This window comes from Anas platyrhynchos, chromosome 20, assembly GCF_047663525.1.
Source record: "Anas platyrhynchos isolate ZD024472 breed Pekin duck chromosome 20, IASCAAS_PekinDuck_T2T, whole genome shotgun sequence".
NCBI lineage: Eukaryota > Metazoa > Chordata > Aves > Anseriformes > Anatidae > Anas > Anas platyrhynchos.
The window spans coordinates 3709421-3730375 of NC_092606.1; the positions used below are offsets into that span (position 1 = coordinate 3709421).

The 20955-nt window shown below is 52.7% G+C and overlaps 1 protein-coding gene across 4 annotated transcripts in view; it reads right to left on the reverse strand.

The window, feature by feature from the left end:
* Positions 1–20955, reverse strand: part of NXN (nucleoredoxin) — a 51726-nt gene that overhangs the window by 14676 nt on the left and 16095 nt on the right. For all 4 annotated transcript variants that reach the window (XM_038165670.2, XM_038165673.2, XM_038165672.2 and 1 more), the window contains 3 exons: positions 2134–2251; positions 724–857; positions 159–259 (listed from right to left, as the gene is read on the reverse strand). In XM_038165670.2, the coding sequence (XP_038021598.1) occupies positions 159–259; positions 724–857; positions 2134–2251 (353 nt within the window). The remainder of the gene's footprint in view (positions 1–158; positions 260–723; positions 858–2133; positions 2252–20955) is intronic.

Below are 20955 nucleotides of genomic sequence, written 5' to 3' on the forward strand. Positions count from 1 at the left end.
CAGGCGAGGGCTGCTAGGAGGCATAAACCTGGGGAAAGCCAGACTAAAAGCCCTCAGTCCCTCACAAAGGGGTCTGCACTGCATTTTTTTTTTCTGATATTTCAAACCCTCCAAGACTGGTTGCCTTGGGGCAGTCAGCTCTGCACTTACTGCATTACCTGTCTGCACTAACGAAGAGGATCTCAAACTTCTGGCCCGCCTCCTTGATTTTCCGGTAGGACTCCACCAGGACCCTTGTGAGGCTTCGGCAGGGTGGGCACTGCAAAACAACACGCACGTGAGGACGCTGTCTCCCACCTCGTTCACGGGGCCTGGCTCGCACCCCAGCACGTCTAGACAAGTTTCAGGCCATCCCCCTGAAAGCCAGACACGATCTCTTCTCTACTGGAGCCAGGAAGCAGCCTTGAAAGCGGCTGGTGCTTATGGTAAGAGGTCACTGACTGCTTAAATTGCCAAGGAAACCTCTCCCAGTTTTAAAATCTAAAAATTCTTCCCCTTCTGAAGGGTCAGCTGAGGGTGACCTGCAATTGCAGTGCTGCTGGCTTCTCCCAGAAGGACCAGGACATCTTAACTGCTTAAACACCGGCAGGACCAAGGTCTTCACCCTCCTGCAGAGCTTGGCAGGGGCTGCACACCTTGCCTGAGGGCTGCAGAAGGGACGCCTGGAGCTCCAAGTCTGCCCTGAGGTCATTGCAGTTGCCCTGCAGAGCACAAACCACTCACCCAGTGCGCAGAGAAGTAGACCCCAACGTGAGAGCCCTCCAGGGCGCTGCTGTCTAGTGTCTGGCCGTTGTTCCTTAGCAGAGGCCCGGCAACAACTTCACTGAAGGGTTTTGGCCCCCAGGGGAACTCCAGACCTAGAGGAGGTTGGGATTAGGGGTTGAAAAAACAAAAACAAATTAAAAAAAAAAAAAAGCAAGATACACCCGGAGCATTTACAGTTTCAAAAAGTTCCACTTAAAAAAAAAACATTCTGCCTTCTAAAAGATATGTGGGGTGCTAGCTGAGGCATCCTGCTGAGGTCCATCCCCACCCGAGGGGGATGCAGAGCTGCTCAGCTCCCTGGGCACCACCAGGGCCGTGCCCCAAGCTCAGCATTACAGCCAGGGCCACCTCCTTTTCACAGGGACCTGCATCCTGGCCCAAGACTTCTGCTTGATGAAGCCAGCTCTGGTTCTGTGCCCGATAATGCATCTTTGCCTTATCCACGGTGTTTGTTTTAATAACAGGGGCAAGGTGGTACGTGCTCAGGAATGCAGTCAGACTGTTTGCCCCTTCCAGATAAAGCTGCTTTGCCGATTCCAGGCCTCACACCCACCCTGCCTCCCGACCAGCTGCCTTTCCACGCTAACAGGGAAGCAGATGGTGCAGGACACATCCCCGCAGCCCTAATTCCTCTGTATTTAGGGCTTTAATCGTATCAATTACCCGTGTCACTGGGCTGTTTTCTGAAGTTGGACACAGGGACCTGTAGAAACGATGGCTGTCATGTGAAATCACACGTTTGAAGGGCCAGGTTAACAGCTGAACGTCAGGCTTGCAGAATGTGGGAGTGAGGACACACGTCCTGCACATCTGATGCACATTTTTGCAAATTTGAAGAAGACGGATTCAATGTGAACTCCCAACACACCTTCACAAACTGAGAATGGTGGCGTTTTTCTGTCTCGTTTGTAAATAATGGGGAATTCATTACCCTACCAAAGCTCTGTTGTCAGTGATAAGCACCCACCCCGTATTTTGGAAAGATTTGGCTCCCAAGGTACGGGAAGTCTGGGCCCTCGGTCTGTCTAGCCATGTGCCTCCATCACGGAAAATCTAAACTTCATGTTTCACTTAGGCTAACTTTTTCCTCATTAGCACTTCAGACAAAATTCCTGGAGGGAAGTCTTTGTTCTCTTCAACAAGCAAAACCAAAACACAAGATCTGGCAGGAACGATGCAGAAAATATTACACTGAAAATAATACAGTGCCTTGATTAGTCAAGTATGACAATAGTTGTTTGTTTCCTTTTTTTTTCTTTTTCTTTTTTTTTGTTTCTTTTTAAACCTCCAAGGCAATTCAGAATGAACCGAAATAGCAAGGCAATCGCGTGCCAGTGTCTCCAGGGCACACAGGACTCCAGGTCTTACCTTCTGGGTCATCTCGGATTACCAGGAGGCCGTTCCTGCAAACCACCTTCCCGGTGGAAGCATCGATAAATATCAGGGAAGGAATGTTGGAGACTCTGTACTTGTTCCACAGCTTCAGCTGCAAAACAGATCAGGAAGAGAGAAAAAAGATGAGCTTGGCAGCACGAACAGGAAGATCTCGGGGCATTAGCATCTTTCAGACAAGAGGTCAGAGGTAAGCAAAGAGATGGAGCTGACGCTTCAGCAGGGTATTTGGAAGCGTCTCTCCGTGGCCCCTGGCACAGCCTGTCCTTCCAGCTCCTGCAGAGCCGTGCCCCATCCTGCCCCTCTGCACCGCAGGCTGGGTGAAAAGCGCCGGGAGCCACGACCACGTCGTTTCCATTCTGCTGCAGACTCGCACAGGGGCGTAGGTGAAGGGCTTCTCCTCCGACCACATCTGCCTCTCTTTGCAAGTAAAATGGGGCTAATGCTTCCCAGCCCTGCTCTGTACTTTGAGGTCTTTGTTTAGAAGACATGGTAAGCACAAATGCTTTTAATGCCACTGCTCTGAAGTAATTTGTAACGCTTCCCTGGCTGCTTCCTCCTCTCCCATTTCGATGTTCATTAAACAAACTTCACAATCCCTGCCAAGACACAGCCACGCTCAAAACAAGGCCAAAACACAGAAACACGACTCTTCTGCAACTGGGGCTTCCCAGTTTTGTTCCTGGGAGCTGCTTAATAGGTCTGGCATCAGCCTGGGGGCTGCACGGCACAGCTCACCCGTAACACACTGCCAGCCGCCCCGCGGCCCTCCGCCGGCCACGAACAAAAGCCCTGCATGCGGCTACGGCCACGTGCTGCATGTCCTGGGCTAGAGTTTGCTGTTTCCTGGTCATTTTGGCTGAGCAGTGAACTATCAAAACTCTTGAATAAAACCAAACCATAGCACGGTGCCCGAGGGGAAGGAAATGAACCGCTGCCTTTCCCTGGTCGCTGCCTCCAGCTTCCAAACAGAGGCAACCCCACTACTTCTTAAGATATGAATGATTTGGGGGAACAAGGGATGTGAGCTCATGAAAGGGATGCAGCGTTCAGGCAAAGCAACCTGACCTCTCTGCACTCTCTCCAGAGATATGGTGAAGGGGATAAGTTGCACCCACATTTAGTTTCGATGGCATTATATTAAATACTTTTTTCAACATCTTTTTATAAAAGACACCTGAGTGAGTTACAAGAGTTCACCTACTTCCAATGCGGTGTACTCAAAATCCTCCTGGGTCTAAAGGAAAGCGTTAGCACTGATCTAGGAAGACGCAATTGATCTCCATCTACTAGGACCTGGAGAAAGACAGGGTTTTGTGCTCAACCCACCAGCATTAGGTTTCTGACAGACACATTTCTTGGGACATATCAACTCATTCATAATGCTGATTCACAAACCAAACGGCCCTGGGCATGAAAAAAAGAACAAAATCAGACTAAATGCAAAACAGCCCCCTTGCACCGAGTGTGGTCAAACCACAGAAGGTAAACCCCAGTTCTGTGAAGTTTAAAGGGTGGGGAAAAGCTCTTTATAAGGATCACAAGCACTTACGAGGGTGCTGCAAACAAAGGGGAAATTACAGCTAGCAATTGGATAGTTCTCCTTAAATAGTTGCTTACATTTCACTTCATTTCGCCAAGCCCTTTGTATATGGAAAGCAGCTCCCCGTAGGGCACCGCGGCGTCTTGTAGCAGCTCAGCTTGGCTGAGGGAGCCAGCAAGGACTACACATCGCAGCCAAACAGGCAGCATCAGCTCACTGCCTCGAAGGAACGGGGCTGGGGCAGCGCAGACCAGAGGATAAAAGGTTTTACCTTGCATCTGCACAAAAGCCATGACTATTGCATGTCTCTCAACACCACCACGCAGCAATCCCAGGCCACCCCAAGCCTCAATGCAGAGATCCAGGAGGTTGGAGCACTTCAGGTTGCTAAAAAGCACCGTGCTGATTCTCAGAGATCATCCCCTTGAAGAAAGGCACTCAGCTGCTGATACTGCCGGGGCTGTCACTTACACCATCACACGACACGGGTGAACAAACACGGCAATTGCCTGCATGACAACCTGAATCGGGTTGCCATTTTAAGGCCGGTTCTAAAAGGCATGAATTACAAATTCGTGGTCTTGAAGCACAAACCATATTAATTTTGATGTCTCTATCAGAAAGCACATGAATGCGCTGTTTAAAGGCAGAGCAGTTCGACTCGATGACTCTCCTGTGCATTAGGAAAGCTGATTGGAAATGAGAAACGCATGCACCGAAGAACGAGCGCCAAGATCCACCACCAGTCCCGCAGCGAGGGCCCCTTCCTCCAGGCTCGGCTTTCCAAAGTGCATCAGGCACTACTGAGGAGCGAGCCTCCTGTTCCTGCATTTAGATGCCTTAGACAACAAAAAGCCAGCAAGCTTCTTACAAGAGACCCTTTAGCTGGGCTTTTGGATAAAGCAACCCTGGATACCTCCCTCAAGGATTGCCACACCAAGCCGCTCTTTTGTGGTCAAGCTGCAGCTTCCAACAAAGACAACCAACCTCCAGGTAAAGCCTCTGAACAAAAGGACCACCTCTCAGTAAGTTACTCGACCAGTCAGGTGTCCTCGGAGCACAAAGCCGAGGATTTTCACTCACGCAGTCTGGAAAGGAGCCTGAGCTCCCGCTCGGTGGAAATGCCAGGATTGCATCTGCGGTGTCAGCTGGCCATGGCGCTGTGCTGAAAGATGACAACGACTGTGAGATGTTACGTACTAAGAAAACCAACCACGACCTGAACTCCTCAGCACCAGCCGAGGCATCAGCAAAGCTTGGGGTGCAAGGGGCAAGCGAGACGTGAGGCCAACGCTTGGGCGCACCTCTGTACAGTCACCACACGGCGCTTGGCAAGGTCCTGCTCAACACCCGGCCAAGTTCTCAAGGTGGCACACGGGAAGGGAGGAATCCGGCCACTCTCCAAGCACCACAAAGGATGCCAGCGATGCTCGAGAAGGCGAGCCCAAGAGAAAAAAGGCAGGGGCTGTGCAGGTACCTGAGCAAACGCACGCAGACGCGCACCTCTCCGAGGACCGCATGTCGGGCTAGGCGTGGGATGTGCAACACAAATTAGGACTCGCTCTGAAACCACAGGAAGATCAGATGATAGCTCGGGCAGCAGAGCTGAGTGCTGCCTCAGCAACTTTTCAAAGCTGTTTTTCCTGTCTTGAAGAGGATGACATAGAAAATAACACACTCCACACTCAGAGGATTTGATCATCCATTTAAAGAGGGGATCTCTGCTCTGCTTCCCAACAGCTGTTGCAAATCTGCGGGATCAAGCCAAAGCTAACACAGATGTGGAAATAATCTGCAGACTATTCAGCCCCAAATCAGCTGATCCTCTCCAAGTCCTCTTCAGTCCTGATCATGGTGCATGCCTGCTGAATTCGACACTCAACCCCAACCGCCTGCTGGAGAAGGAGTGGGGAAACACAGCCCCTCTCATGATGCCATGTAGGCTGATTGGCTTTACAGAAACCGATCTGGCTCCTGTGCAGGTGGTTAAGTCAAGCAGTCCAGTGGAAAAAACAGAGTCACCAGATTCCTCTGGTAACCTTATCCATAACGCAAAGCATCGCCGCGCCGTGCTGGAGGAGCTGGAAACCACAGCCCTGGGTTTCTCTGCGACTCCATCCACAAGCAGCTGCGAAAGGCTTTAGAATAACCATTTGTTACTTGAGGTCAGAGGGTCCTAACCACCTGGGACCTGAGAAGTGATGTTACCAGCTCCATTACATCCCGTCACCTCCAGCAGGTGACAGGCAGTCACGGACCACAGGCACTACAGCAGCACAAAGCATCCGCACTGGTTGTGAGCAGCTCTACACATCTGAGCCAACTGCTGCATCCCTGGAGGACTTGGAAACGCCTCACCGTGAGGCACATTTCAGTAATTTTTCCAAATAAAGGTGTCAAACTGGAGGCCACCCCCCCAGCAAACCACTGTTTTCTGTGCACAGCAGAAGACCGGCTGGAATCCGGCCGGGGCAGATGAAATCCCCTCCTGCTCAGCGCGCTGCTGGGAAAGGGAACCCCTTCTCCTAACAGCTGCGGGTCGCTATTTCTGGGCGTGCTGATTGATTTATCAGCCCTGGTCGCATTAACTTATGAGCATAAATCCTGAGCTGTAGCGGTTAACACTGGCAAAGATAAAACACAACTGTTGGGAGTGCGGCCGGGGGGAGCGGGACGCAGCCGTTGCTGTCACGGGAGGTTTGCTCGCCAGCGGCCGCCCCCCTGGGAGCTGCATTTCTGTGTGAAGTGGGACTGCACCAGACGCCACCCCTCCATCCTCAAGTGAGGGATTCCAGAGGTACCTGCCCGTGCCAGCAGCAAGGGAAGCATTCCTTCTGCACGTTTTGCAACCCTCCTGCAGCTCTTTATTTCTTGCAGATACCGTGACTGATCCTGTTCTGATTCCCCCCCCGTCCTCCCTCAGTGCAGGGCACGGCAGCCCCATGACAAACACACAGAGGCAAGGTGCACGAAGCTCCCGTGGCCAACAAAAATAACCAGCAAAGCTGCTTCAGCAGGGGAAAATGAGGGAGGCCACAAACCGCCAGGACCTGCACCGCCCTGCTCTCCTGGCCCCGCGCCGCGGGGACCCCTCTGTCCTCGCTCGCTCCCCGTGTTAAATCGCAGCTTTCACAGCGGCCTGACAGGGCTTACAAGTGCCAGGGGCCACCCAGGCTCTGCGAAAAGCAGGCACAGGGCCGTACAACAACAGGCTGCTCCCTCGCCCCGTGGGTTTAAATCCAGTTAACGCCTGTCCTGGCGATTCGGGCTGAGCTGAGGAGAAGGAGGAGAAGGCCTCCCCTCCACGCCGCCCTCATCTCCTGCAACAGGAGCGGGGCACAGCGAGGGAGCCAAACCCAGGCGAATACAGGGGGGAGTTTGGGGGCAGATGGTGCCTGCAAGGTCTGACCTTGTGCAGGAGACCGAGGGAGCAGGCTCGAGGTAAATTCCTGTCTGTTGTGCTGCCGCTTCTCTCTGAACGGAAATTAAAGCCTAATTACAAAACACAATGGTGAGAGAGATGCTGGCTCCGTTAATCAGCTGAGGAGGGAGGATTTGGAGTCGCAGTAAATGTGATTGCTGTGAACAACCTGTCACACGTGCTTCCCCCCAATGGCCGTGTCCCAACTGCCTGAGCTGTACAAGACAAAACCCAAAACGAAGCCCCACGGGCCACTTGTCACAGCCACCTCCCTCCTTGCTGTGGGGCTGACCCAGCCCCATGGGCCTGGGCCCCCCGCAGGCTCCACAAAGCCCGGCACCGCCACGCTTTTGGCCGGGGCTTTTGTTCTGCCAAATGCTTTGGAGGCTGAAGCAGAAGGAAACCCTCTCAGTAGGGTTTTCTGGCAGAGCCCCTGCCAGCGGAGGACTGCTCTTTATGTATTTCCAAGGAGCTCCGCAGCCAAAGTCCTCAAACGAGGGGACCGGGGCCAGCACAGTCCCTGCTCCCATGACGCCATTTCCCTCCCTTATCACCCCTCTCCCAGTCACGCTGTGCACCAGCACCACTGGTACCAGTAAGGGGAATGGGTACAGGGGTGCACAGGCTCTGTTCCCACCACAGCCCTGTCAGCCTCATCCCACAGCCAAGTGCTTTTCTTTCTCCATATTAAATCCCATTAGGATTTGCACCACGACTCCACCCGGACCCCTCTGTCCCCCTGCTGTCCCCCACCAAGGTGACAGCACCTTTATTCTCCTCATGAAGTGCCCCAATTTACCGCTCCTTGCGATTAAAAGGATTAAGCAGGCAAGGCAACCGCGAGCTGAGCATTTGATTTCGGGGCAGAAAAGCATACGGCTGCCAGGCCCTGGCGCGCACGCCAGACTCGGAGCGCAAGCTGCCTTATTTCCTCCTGACACACATTCAGGCTGACAGACTGGATCTTCCGCAACCCACATCTGATATGAAAACATTTAATTTGAGCAGGACTTAAGGGTGGTTAACATGATCTATGGCGAGCAGAGCCCCGGGGCCTGGCGCAGGAGGCGGGCCTGCCTCACGTGTGCTGGGCTGGCGGCTCCACTGCAGCCGAGGATCGGGGCAAAGCCGCGTCTGTCAAAGCACAGGCAGCAAAACACACAGGGGGATGCTACAGACAAAGCTGGTCTATCAGTGATACTGAATATGTCCTTTATAAAGCTCTTTTTTTCCAGGTGATCCTCAGTCGTTTTGAACAGACGGAAGATGACGCAGAAGCTAGGGACAGTCACAGCCAGCACTAGGAAATAAACCTCCACGCATTCCCAAGAAATGCCCTTTTTTCTCCATGTGCATGATTCAGTTTACCTCTTAAAAGGACATTTGTATGTAAGCATCTCGAGACACTTTATAAACCATCCCGCAGTTCTGCTTTGGGTTAAGTAACTTCTCCTTTCCCGCAGGACAACAGGCCTGGGGCTCGAGCAGAAACCCACAGCAGAGATGGGTGCAGGACCCAGGCCTGTCAGTCCCTGTAACCCACCTCGTTCAGGGTCTTCAGGGAAGTCCCAGCACAGTTTTCAAGCAGCTCACCCGATGCAAGTCCCCTCCACACCCAGGTGTGCGGCACGTAGGCACCGCACCGCTTCAGGGACTGCAGATACACCCCGAAGGGAAGCACCAGCATCGTTTCTGGCATTTACCAATACCAGCTAGCAGCCACAAAATCAAAACCCGGCTGAGGATGAAGACCAAGCCACCTGTCACCCCTTCCAAAGCCATGTGCCAGGACTGGAACCCAAAGGGTCCGCGTGTCGCCGCTTTATGGGAGGCAGCTGCTGGTAAAGCCCCACTCTGCCTGCACTTTGTCATCCCCTTACCGGAGCTCTGGAGGTAAGGCAGCAAGACAAACACATAAAGAGCAGTGAGGATGGAGGGAGTTCAAGTGTTTGTGGGAAAAATTCAAGACACATGTAGAAGTGTATCATACATGGCCCCTATAAATTATGCCCGCAAATGACTACCACTGAGTAAGAAACAGCTATGTAAACACTAAGGTAATAAGAAAAAATAATAATTTTTCTCTCTCTATGGGGAAGGAATATTTTTCCATCCATTTAGAGGAAAGGCAAGAAGTGGGGTGGTAGTTTGGGACGTCGAATCGAAGTTCAGGGTCTCTCCTGGTCCCAGGTCTCATCTGTCATCCCAAGCGGGCTGGCTGCCAGAGTTACCTCAATGCTGCAGCGCGGATTTCCTATCGGCCCCGTTTGCTTTCACTGCTACCGTTCGCTTGAAGGCAGTCAGCATCCAGTGCTGATGGTAATCTCGAGGTCAAACGCCTTGCAATCGCAGATCACTACGAAAGAAACTCGTTTGAAAAGCCCCATGTTTAGACAGAGTTCCCACCGAACACAAAAGCCTTTTAAATCTGCAGGGAAATGGGGATTTTTTTGTTTTGTTTAATACACACAATGAGGTATTGGTGTGGTTTCTGTTTTGTTTTCAGCGGTTAATCCGAAAGGGAACCTTACACAATCAGATAAAAAACACACTAAAAACACCCTCGCTGAGAAGACAATAGGGTATTTGTTAGGACTGCAGCGAGCCCAGGGGTGGGCAGTGAGCGCCCCAAGCACCACGACGTCCCGTTGACCTCCACCACCGCCCCGATCCCACGGCCTCTGCAGAACGCGGATGCTGGCAAAGCAAGAGATGGAGCATTTCACCAGCATCTTCACCCACACCAGAATCTAGCCAAAGAGAAACCTAGAAGTTATTTCAGATTTGTTTTCATTTAAATATATATATGGCTTAGAAAAAGTGTTACACCGAGGATGTCAGCAGTATACGTATGCCCTAAGCAAATGAAGTTGCGTTTAAAATATAATAAAAATTAGTGCATTCAGGTCCACGTAACATCTACAGAAATCCAAACGCAAGGAGACTCCAGCGGCATGGAAGCTCACCCCAGCTTGGACGAACAGAACTGGCATTCACTCGTGTGAAGTTCTGGTGCCCACCGAGCCGTCACTTTGCCCAAACTTACTCATTTCTTCCCTTCCAATTCGAATACCGTGTAGAAACTCAGCAGGTCCTCAGACAACATTGAGCTTAGTACAAGGATTAGTACAAATAGCACAAACAGTTACAGCCACGGCCACCCCAGCCTCCCAGAAATGCCGGTGCTGACTCCGAGGCTGGCAGCGCTCCCGGCGTGCAACCCAAGGAGCCTTTTCACGCAAAGGTTACACAGCGGCAGAGCTAGGAAGGGACCCAGCACAGCCCCAGCTGACCTGAGCAGCGCTGGGGTCTGCGTGCAGCACTGGCACCGAGCTCTCATGGCTCAGTGGGGTTTTACAGCTCAAGAGATTCACTCTGTAACCGTGCTCTGATCCCGGTCTGCTCGAGTTAAGCAGCCCCACGGGCTCCCAAACACCGCTGCGGGAGCGGTTCCCCCTCGTGACACCACTGGCTTATCCTGGGGGCTTCCCATCGCCTCCAGGCAGTGGCTGCCCAGGACCCGCCGTGCCACGTTGCTGCGCTCCCCTCATCCTCCTATGCCCCAAACCGAAACTCAATCCTTGCTCAGCAAGGCTACAGGTTGGAAATGGAAACCCGATGGGAGTGACGTCTAAATATGAAAATGCAACTGCGAGCCCAGCGTTAGCAATTAATCAACTGCACATGTTAAAAACCAGACTGGAATAACCCTAAACACGGCTCCAACGAAGCTAACACCAAAACAGCAGCAAAAGCTAGTATGGGAGATGAGAGAAACCCTCTCCTCACCTGGCTGCTCCCTTATGGGTAGGCTCACTGCACTCTCTTCTAGCTCTTTACAGAATTAAAAGCAAGTGACAGGGAAACAACACGGGATGGGGATGGAGCGGAGCTGGGCCCCAGGCTGAGCTGCCCATGCACACGGACCTGAGGCCCTCCGGCAGTGCCCAGCAGTGGGGTCCACAACCCCACATCCACTGTTGGTAGGTCTGAGGTGGCCCCATCTTCATTTTAAGCCCCGAGTGACGTTTTGCAACTGCTGAAGCAATTAAAAAAAAAGAAGGTGGAGATAAATCAGGAGAAGGGTCAAAAGCCGCAGCTACATCCTGACTCAACCCACGGAAGTCACTAGATATACGGTTTCTGAGAGCAGCGGGAGTCCATCAGTCAGTGTTCAGACACGATGTGACATCTGGGAGGCCACCACCGACCCCGCTGGGCAGCCTCCCTGTCCCCGGGCTGCCATTTCCAACGCAGACACGGCGCGGTGCGCAAGCAGCCACAGCGACCCCGCCATCAACGAGACGCCGCTGCCAGGAACTGATGACAACGCGAATCCCACGGGGGCAGTCGAAATGTCAGATAAGACGCAGAGTATTCATTACCTCCTCCGACAGCCAGAGCCAGCTGGAGGCTGGGAAGCAGAGACTTCCCCGCACCGAGCCTGCCCGTCGCCGCTCTGCCGAGGATCAGCTTTGAACCCGGAGGTGCTGCGGGCTGAGCGGCAGAGCACAGCCCTGGCTTCTTGGAAATAAAGAGGATTCTGTGCAAAAAGAAAGAGCCGAGCACGTGTTCCTTTATAAACCGCCCAACGCTGCTGTGCACTGGCAGCAGCCCTCCTCAGATGTGGCTGGCTTTCAGCTGTTACTATATTCAGAGCTTGTAAAATGCTTTGGGAGGATAAAAAATCTCTGCAGAAATGGTTACTGAAACTGCTTCCAGGAAATCGATCCGTGGAGACAGCAAAAGAGAAAGTCTTGGATTTTTACAAAAGCTTCGACTAGACAAATCCTGCAGCTCAGGAAGCTTGGGTTCCTTGAGCTTTCTCCTCCTCCAAACTCAGAGCCAGGAAGCAGCGTGCTCGGGGCTGGACGAGCTACGGGAAACACAAGCAAGTCATCTGCTTGCGTCCCAGCAGCTTCCTCCAAGGATCTGCCATGAAGTTTTGGGCTGGTCATCCCCTCTCCACCCCTCAATCAGAGCTGATTAGGTGCAGCCACAGAGTCAAACTCCAACATATTCATCTCATTTGGCAGCTCTGCAGTTAGACTATTAGCTCCAAGCTTTTTCCCCTCTCCCTCCTTCTTGTTCAATTATCTGGCTTCATCTTTATTCCGTTTCCAGGAACACTTAGCAACAGGCTCTTGCAATCAGCTGCCAGCAGGCGAGGATCTGAGGAGCAGATTCGGCAGTCGCTGATGACCTTTCACTACACTCATGCAAATTTTAAAGAAAAGTATGTGAACAATTTGCCTTTTAACTATCCTCTGGTTCCATTCTCCAGGAGTTAATTCTCCTTCTGTTTTAGAGACATCACAAACACCAGATCTTAGGATTTTACACTAATGAGAACAAAACCCGCGGCTTAATTTCTGTTTATGTGGTGGAATTTTGTTCCGTATCTCACATGGGATCAGACCTCAGGATCAGACCTCGAACAGGCGAAAATTCATCGCAGCACCTACCCGATCGCACCTCCGAACACCAAACCCTGGCTGCGACCCCAGGACTCCTCTCCACAGCAGGACAAGGCTCGGGTGCTTCTCTTGGCCTTTGGCTTTGACTGGTAGAAATGTGAAGCCTCCGCTCCAGGACACCCCAATGGTACATCTGGGGCACAAGGACAGCCTGCGCAGAGTGCTGCACCACAGGGCATCACTGCATTATGTCCTTTCTCCTGGAAATTAATTCTTTCTATTCATCTGGTGCAACAATTCCTCTATTTCTGGCAACGACAAGGATCTGGAGGGATCAGGAGCATATTGAGGAGACTGCTTGCTTCCTCCTGCTTCCTCAATAGCGTTTGGAAATAGGAAAATCATCTGCAGCCATCCCCTCTGAAAAGAGGGGGGAAAAAAGGCTGGCAGATTCCTGACACTTAAGATGATCTTAAAAAGTATAATCTACTTTTTTCCTTCTTTCAAAAGCTGAAAAGCCTGAATAAGCATGTCATTGATCTGCTTGCTGGGAACAGCATCTGGAACATCAGGCTCTGCCTGAGACTGCAGAAGCTGCACCAGAGTTCAAAGCAGCCAAGACTGCTCTTGAACCAGATGCTGCTCGCTCTCCGCGAAACGCCTGTGGATCTGTGTGAGAATGATTAAGCAAAATTGCTCCCTCTTTTTTTTTTTTTTTTTTTTCAGATTTATAACTCCAATCTGTTTTCTCTTAGGGGGCAGATGCTCGTTACCCACACAGAGCACATCAAAGGGCAGGAAGCGCAGGACAGCCGCCCCGCCACCGCACCCCGGGGCACGCGTACCGCCGGACCTGCCGACGGCCGCCCGCTGCGCTCACCCCGATCCTGCACAGAACAGTCTGACAGAGGCCCTGGGAGGAGACACAAATCCTCAGACCCGAGGGCTCATGGTCTGGCAGCTGCTGCAGTGCCACATCTTCACCTCCAAGCTCCGGCGTGGCTGCAGAGGGAGCCCAGCAGTGGGGTGAGCCGGAGAGGGACGCCTGTCCTTGACCGAATGCTGCCAGGTGGGCTGAGTGTCCAAGCAGTGCTTCCAGAAAAATGTGAGTCTCCAGTCCCAAGAATCAGCTGAGGGGCTCCCAGGCTTCAGATGAGTCTCCTGCCCTCTCCAGTGCCACCAGGGATGCTGGAGGACAAAATGCTGTGGGTGCATCCCCACGCAACCCACCACGCAGCCCGACAAAACGTCACCGCAGCAGCGGGGTCAGAAGTAGATTAAATGGGGTTGGGACCCCAGGCTGCCCATCATCATCAAACACTGCCCTGTAACCAACAAGGACTATGAAATAGTGAGACACACATCAGGCTGCATTCAGGGAACAAGCTGGGGCTTACTGGTTCGCACTGGTTCTCACTGTCAGAAAGGTCTCTGCCTTGCCAAAGCTCCAATTCTGCTCCCAATTCTGATCTCCAGAGAATAAACACCACTGAGAGGTCCCTTTGAGCCCTGTTTCGCCACGTGGCTTCTCCGAGCCTCTGTCCTCTCCAAGTGACACTACAAAGGCAGGCAGCCAGGGGCTACTCCAGCAGCAGCAGTGACAGTAAAAACCAGTAATGTGTTTCTGTAGGGAAGTCTCTTGATGCTTCATGATTCAAGCCCTGCTATTTCAGCATCCCTGAGGAGCCCCACGCATCGGGTGCAAGCCGAGTGTCTCTCCAGGATGGGAAATGCACTTCCTCTCATTAGCTGAGCCCAGACTTGCAAAGCAAAACACGAGAGACCTGCAACTTCCCCAGCCGGCACCGCCGGCGAGCCAGCACCTTCCAATAAGGCCTCTTCGGAGGCTCATTAACGAAATAACAACATTAAGAGAGCATTGCGCAAAGAAATCGGTGCCAGGAATCTCTCAATCATCTGCAAGAGGCTGATCCGAGAGGCAGGACAGGGAGGACTTGCTTGCACAAGCCGGCAGGCAGGGAACAATTTATCCAGAGCAGGGCTGAGCACCGCTGATGGACGGCTGAGAGCCAGCCCTGCCCCAGCTCCTCTGCATTTCAGCACAACAGCTCCGTAAGCGCGATGTGAAATGAATCCTGGCTGCACGTGGGTACCACAAAGCTCCATCAGCGGTTCTCCGGACAACGCTTTTCCCCTCACCTCAAATAAGACAAAATGCTGGGGCTCTGGCACAGCCATTTCCCCGTACCCAAGGGTCTCGTGTCTTCAGCTGTGCATTTGCTCTTAGCGATCAGCTGAGCCCCTTTTAAAACCAGAAGTTGTTAAATGCCTACAAGTGCGACGATGCCATGGCACGTCCCCATACCACAGACGCACCACATTGACCTGTCTGGTGGCTTTCACCCCACAGGTGCCAGCCTGAAAATCGCCTTTTCCAGCAGTGAACCCCCTTCCTGTGCACTGCCAACATAAAGCAGGCTGAACGGTATCTGAAGTGTCCTGAGAAACTTCTCCCTGCAGGTTCAGATCTGGGATGCAGGTGAGATTCATCCCATTTCTGTGAAACCTTGAGCAACGAAGGACAAGTGAAGAACCTGAAATCCTCGAGCCTGACCCCAAACCCAGCATTGCTTCTTACCCAAAGCCTGCTCTGCCCCTTCTTTACCCTCAGATTGTGTGGGATGATGCTCAGGTCTGTAACTGCTTTCTCAGACCTGAGCCAGCCTCCTCAAACAGCAGGCAGCTTTTGCAGGCTGGTCAGGACGTGACCCGAGGGGCACCAAACTTTGTGCATTTAATCCCTCACCTGACTCAAAGCCTTGCCCTACGAGGTGAGAGGTGAGCGCCTGATCAAAGGCCTCATCCCCAGAGCCTCTCATTTATTCCAGTTCAAAGAGCTCAGAGAACTCAAGGCAATAAGTCACCGGCTCAGATATTTAAAGAGGAGCTCGGGGAAGGGCGCCTGCGAAGCAGGAAGCACAAAACTTGTTTGGGCCTGGAGCTACGGTGCTGTTAAACTGCATCCCGCTTTGGCAGGGCTCTGCAGCGACTGTGCTCAGCCCTTAAAACAAGCAAGTGAGCAGAATTTGAGTTAAATGTGCAGCCCAGGAAATGCCCAAGTGCACACGTACCTCCCAGTGAGGGCGATGCTCTGGAGGTTTTCCTCCCCCCGCAGCAGATCCGCAGCCCAGCGGCACCAAAGGATGGCCAGGAAGGGGGGGGACTGATGCAGCAACGTGCAGGCAGAGCTGGCAAGCCACGAGGAGCCAGATCAAAGAGATGCTGAGTTGTAACTTCTTAAAAAACAGCTACCCAACAGCTGTGCAAACTCCTCTCTCCCTGGTAAATGCTGAAGAGGCACAAAAGCTCTCTAGCTGCGCTGGTGGCATGGGTTTGCCGTAGCCACTGGTTGCGTTCTTCCACCCCAAGAGGCTGTGAGCCCAGCACAAAGCCTCGGGTGTGTCTGTTTCTGCAGGACACAGCACACAGCCTGAAAAAACGAGGCCTGGATGAGAGGAATAAGGCTCACCTCACCTCAGTAAGCACCAGGATGGGCACAACGCCGCTGTCAGGGGCTGGCTGCCCGAGCAGACTCCTTCCTGCCAACATAAGGACGAGGAGTGGTGTTGAGCACCCCGAGGGCAGGCAAGCCTCCATCCTCCCGTGTCCCTCTGTCCTGGTGGGCTCTGGGGACGAGCCCCCCAGCCCGCTGACCATCTCCTTGCCCTGGCACTGAGACCAAGGCTGCCAGGAGGCAACGGCACCTAAGACGCGAGGGAGCTGGGATGCAGCTGGGCTCCTCTTCAACCGCTTCTGCCAGGCAGCCCAGCGCCTCATCCATCTTAATCCCTGACCACTGAGAGATGAAAACAATTTATCCTCATTCCCTGCTCTTACTGAGAAGTTACAAGAAATAAAAGTAAAACTAAAACAAAGATCAATGTTATCCTCCTTCTCAGACAATCTGCTAGTGACCTGGTCTTTCTCAGCATCCCTTTTATCTAGCAAAGTGTTTTGGCTGAAGCTTTGCAGAGAAAAGCCATGCGAGCAAGCTGGTTAAAAACCTGGTACTTTCATGTTTATACAGCCAGCTAAGCAGCACAGCACAAAGCCTTTCATTCCAAGTCTCTACTGACAAGCCAGCATTGATAAATTAACAAAAATCACTCAAGAGCTAAGAGGTATAAGGGAGGGGAAAAAAGCAGTTCCCTACGTGTAAGGGCTCAGAAACACAAGGCTCAAGCGAACAACAAGGAAGAGCCTGTACAAAAACCATCCCGAGATTTGGGGACAATTTGTTGGGACAAAAAGCGAGGAGCAAACACCACTGAAGATGCAAACAAACCCATTGCCTCCAAGATTTCACCACATCCAGAGGTGAATCCCACAGATGTCAAAGGTCTAGCTGCACCTCCTCTCCTAGATGCCCCCATTTCTAGGTGAAAAATAATCTGGGACAACCACAGGAGTGCTAGCGAGCGGCTGGGGACGTGAGGGGAGCTGTGCTGCCCAGCTGCGGAGGTGTAACACAAACCACAGGCACACAGCGATGAGTAAACACCGACACAGAGCACAGCAGAAACTTCCCCAAGCCCCAGATCACGGCAGACTGGGTGTGCGGAGCCGTGCGCTGCATCCTGTTGGTTTACATACTGTAAATGCGAGAGCCAGGAAAAATCCATCTTCTTTGTCATAACAAACCCTAAGGTAAACAGAAAGGCAAGGCCAAGCATATTATCCAATTAAACAGGCATGTGAAGGAGAACGAGCGCGCCGGCCATCCGGCCACTCCTGAGTTTTGCTGTTTCTCAGCGAATTCAGACAAATGCACCATGGCACGAAGGGTGCGGGGCAAGTGAGGCGTGGGTAAGCCCGCTTCTCCCGAATAAAAAGCAAAGGAGCTCTGCAAGAGGCACCAGTGCTTCACAGGAGCTGCAGCATCGCTCCCACCTGCCCTGCGGCAGGCAGCGAGCAGGCTCTGGCTCCCTGGCAGACGCGTGCCCCAGGGGCTGCGTCGGGCTCGGCAGTTTGTATAAACACCCAAACCCAGGAAATTCCCAGAGCAACCCGAACGGAGCCAGCTGGTTTGCAGAACTCAGCTCCTACTGGAAAACGTTCCTCGTCTCCAGTTTGTGAAGCTGGTGGGTTTTGCGAGGTGGTGTCGGGGGCGCAGCTGCCAGCTCCCCGGTGGCACCGCTCGCCAGGACAAGAGGTCCCCCTGCACCGACCCCGCTGCAGGGACAAGCGGGCAGGCAGGGCAAGGCTCAGCCACCGCTGGCCTTCCTGCTGGGTGCCCTCCATCGGGGCTCTCTCCACAGGGCACAGCTGCGGACTGGAAGCTGATGCTCCGTGCACAAACACGTGGTGCTTCAGATTCCTGACTTCAAGCAAGAGGAGGAGAAAAGCCTTGTGGGGTCACCTCTTGCTCCTCAATAGCCACTGGGAGCCAGCAGCTCCACGCAGTGCTCCCAGACCCCCTGGCACACTGGGTCCCAGCCCACACCTCCACCCCAGGTACACAAGATCCGAATTTACAAAGAAATGGCAGGGAAAGATTTAGAAACTTCTACCGAACGATGCTTCTAAGCATAGCACAAAATAACCTCTCCCAAGCCTGGACATGCTTACAAAAAGAGGAAAGGGACTTAAACCCAGCCCATTAGTGAAAAAAATAGGCACACATCCCAAACTGTGTACTGAATTCTGCTCCACCTCACGCCTCCCAGGGAGTCAGCAGGTGGCGGATCGCTGGAGGCTGAACGCTACGGCAGGTCTGCAGGCTGAAATCGCCAAAGCATCCCCCCCTTCCTCCTCTGCAGGTCTAAGGAAGGCCACGGAGAAGATTTAGCAGCACAGCGAAGGCAGCAGGTTGTTGCGGTTACCTTTCATTCAACTCAAAAGAATACTGCAGCGCGTCCCCAAAGGGAGTCCATAAATAGCGAAGGATTCTGCCCTAATCCCCTATCTATTCCTATCTGGATAATATGGCATTTTGACAAGCGCTGCCAAAACGCAAATTTATGGCAAAACTGAGATTTTGTAGAGCATGTGCTGGCCATGCAAAAACTCTGGATTCCAAGAAATAAACACAAGCCCCTTGCAGGAGACATATGGCTTTTCGGATCCGGAGGCCTCACGCAGCTACGGAACTGCGCTCAGGAATTCTGCCTCCCTCTCCCATCCCAGATGGAAGGAGGTTTTCACCCCAATCTTCCTCCACGCTAACATCACCACCATCAATGACTGCTTCTGATACCACCACGTGCTTTTCTGCTCGCTTTTCCTTTCCTCGCTGACACTTTATAGCAGCCCCACTTTGGGCACCCTGCAAATCCAGAGCTGGGTGTTTGGCACGGGCAGGGACACCAACGGGGACAGGGCCAGGAGTGTGGCCACAGCTACAGTAAGCTGGGGGTAAACTGCAAAGGGCATCCTGGAAAGAAAAAAAAGAAAAGGAATATTGGGATCAAAAGGAAGGGGGAACTTCCTGAGAGCCTGCCTTCCCCCGGGAGCCGCATCTTAAACCAGGTACAGAAGCGGAAAGGAAAATGGTGGAGGCAGCAATTCAGCGCACGTGCACGGTCAGTGCAAACAAATACATTTTGCCCAGCCAAAAAATCAACCCTGGAAATTCACATCCATCCCCACAGGCACCAGGCAGAACTGTTTCCTGCGCCGTGCTCTCCAGGTGGAACTTTAAATCACTCACCGATGAGGACTGCACACACCTCCCCTGGGAGCCTACGCCACAGCCCAGCACACAGCACGTATCCTGCTGGCCTCGGTGGACCACAACAGCTAGGTGCAGCAGCAGGATGGGGAAAGTGCACAGCAGATTACAAAAAAAAAAAGACACACAAAGCCATTTCTGACAAAGGGGAAGTGCTGCATCCTTGCCAAATAGCTGTTTGTTGGCCACATACCCTTAGGATTCTGTCTACTCGCAGGCAAAATGTGAAGTCAAGGATATTTGTTTGAAACCCGCAGGCGGACACTGCAATTCTATTAAAAAAAAAAAAAAATACAACTGGCATTAATTCTAAAAACTTCCCACCGCTGGGACTGGGATTCAAAACCAGCAATGGACAGCGAGGCCAAAACACACTCGGAGCAGACGCCTGCAAAAGATTCCAAGGGAAATTAGTTATGTGGTTTTCATAACAAAAATAAAATAAAATCCAACGCTCTAAAAAGGAAAAAAAAAAAAAAAAAAAAAAAAAAGGCAGTTTCACCGCGCTGTTTGGGAATCACTCCGGACCTGCCGAGGTGGGAGGCTTCTGCAGCCCCCGCGTGTCCCCGTGCAGCTCTCAGATGGCGCAGCGAGGGGAAAAGCAAACGCAAAGCCCCGAGCGGGCAGCAGGTCCTCGCCGTCCCCATGGCTTCTGCAGGGAAGAGCCCGGCTCACGAGGCAGCAGCAGCTCTCCTGCGGCTGCAGGAAGGCCCCTCGCTGTCCGTCTGTCCCCACCAGCAGCCGGGAGCTGTCACCTCCCAGTGCTGCCCTCCCCAGACAAGCGCAGGGTGGGCGACCCGCGGGACTTCCAGACAGCCCCGACTTCCCTCGTTCTTGTGCGCTCAAGTCAGCCTTACGCCATAAGCTTCTTTTTTTTTTTTTTCTTTTTCCCCCTAAGTGATTTTTTTGTAGCTGAGTCACACTGAGTTGCTGCCAGGAATTTTTTTTTTATAATTAGTGAATGAGAGCAAGGTTTTGCCTGAGCATGCCTGACAACATCTGCTGATGGCAGAGAGCTCGTGGAGCGCGGCTGAGCCTTTCCTCCCAGCGGCACGGCTGACGGGGCTCCTCTTGCCCGTGCGGTGTGAAACGTGTGCTGCTTCTGCTCATCCACATTCTGAGGGGATGGAGATAAACTGGAGCGAAGTCCAAAGGGTAAGGGAGAAGGGAGAGAAACGTGGGCTGCCTCTTGGCTTAGCAAGCGTCTTGCGAGAGCATCCCCGTGACAGCGTCGGCAGCTACGCGCCTCGCCATCGAGCTGCATAGCTGCAAAGCCACCGTGCGTCACATCTTCCTTAGAGACAGACGACGGTATGGAGTTCCAGAAAACCACAGAAAAAATAACTTCCTCAACCTCTGTCTTCGATGGACACGGGAGCTGTTTTGCAAGTGAGGCTCCAACCTAAAGATCAAGCAGAAGCCACGTCCGATAAGCCAAAAGCAGACATCTGGCAGCGGCAGCTTCAGCTACGCACAGGATCCTTCCTGGATGATCCCAAACCCTCAGCTTTCTACTACAGGTCAGAAAAGCAAACAAATTACCACCCTAAGGATGAAGTCTCCCTGTAGGGTATCCTACAGAGCGATCCCTGTACCCTCCACACACAACTCCTTCCTCACCTGGTCCTGCAATTTGTATCACCTCACAAATGGCCAAGGACCAAGCCAAGCCCTACAGAGCGAGGACGTGCTGGAAATATATTTTCTCTGTAGCTTTGATCTGGTC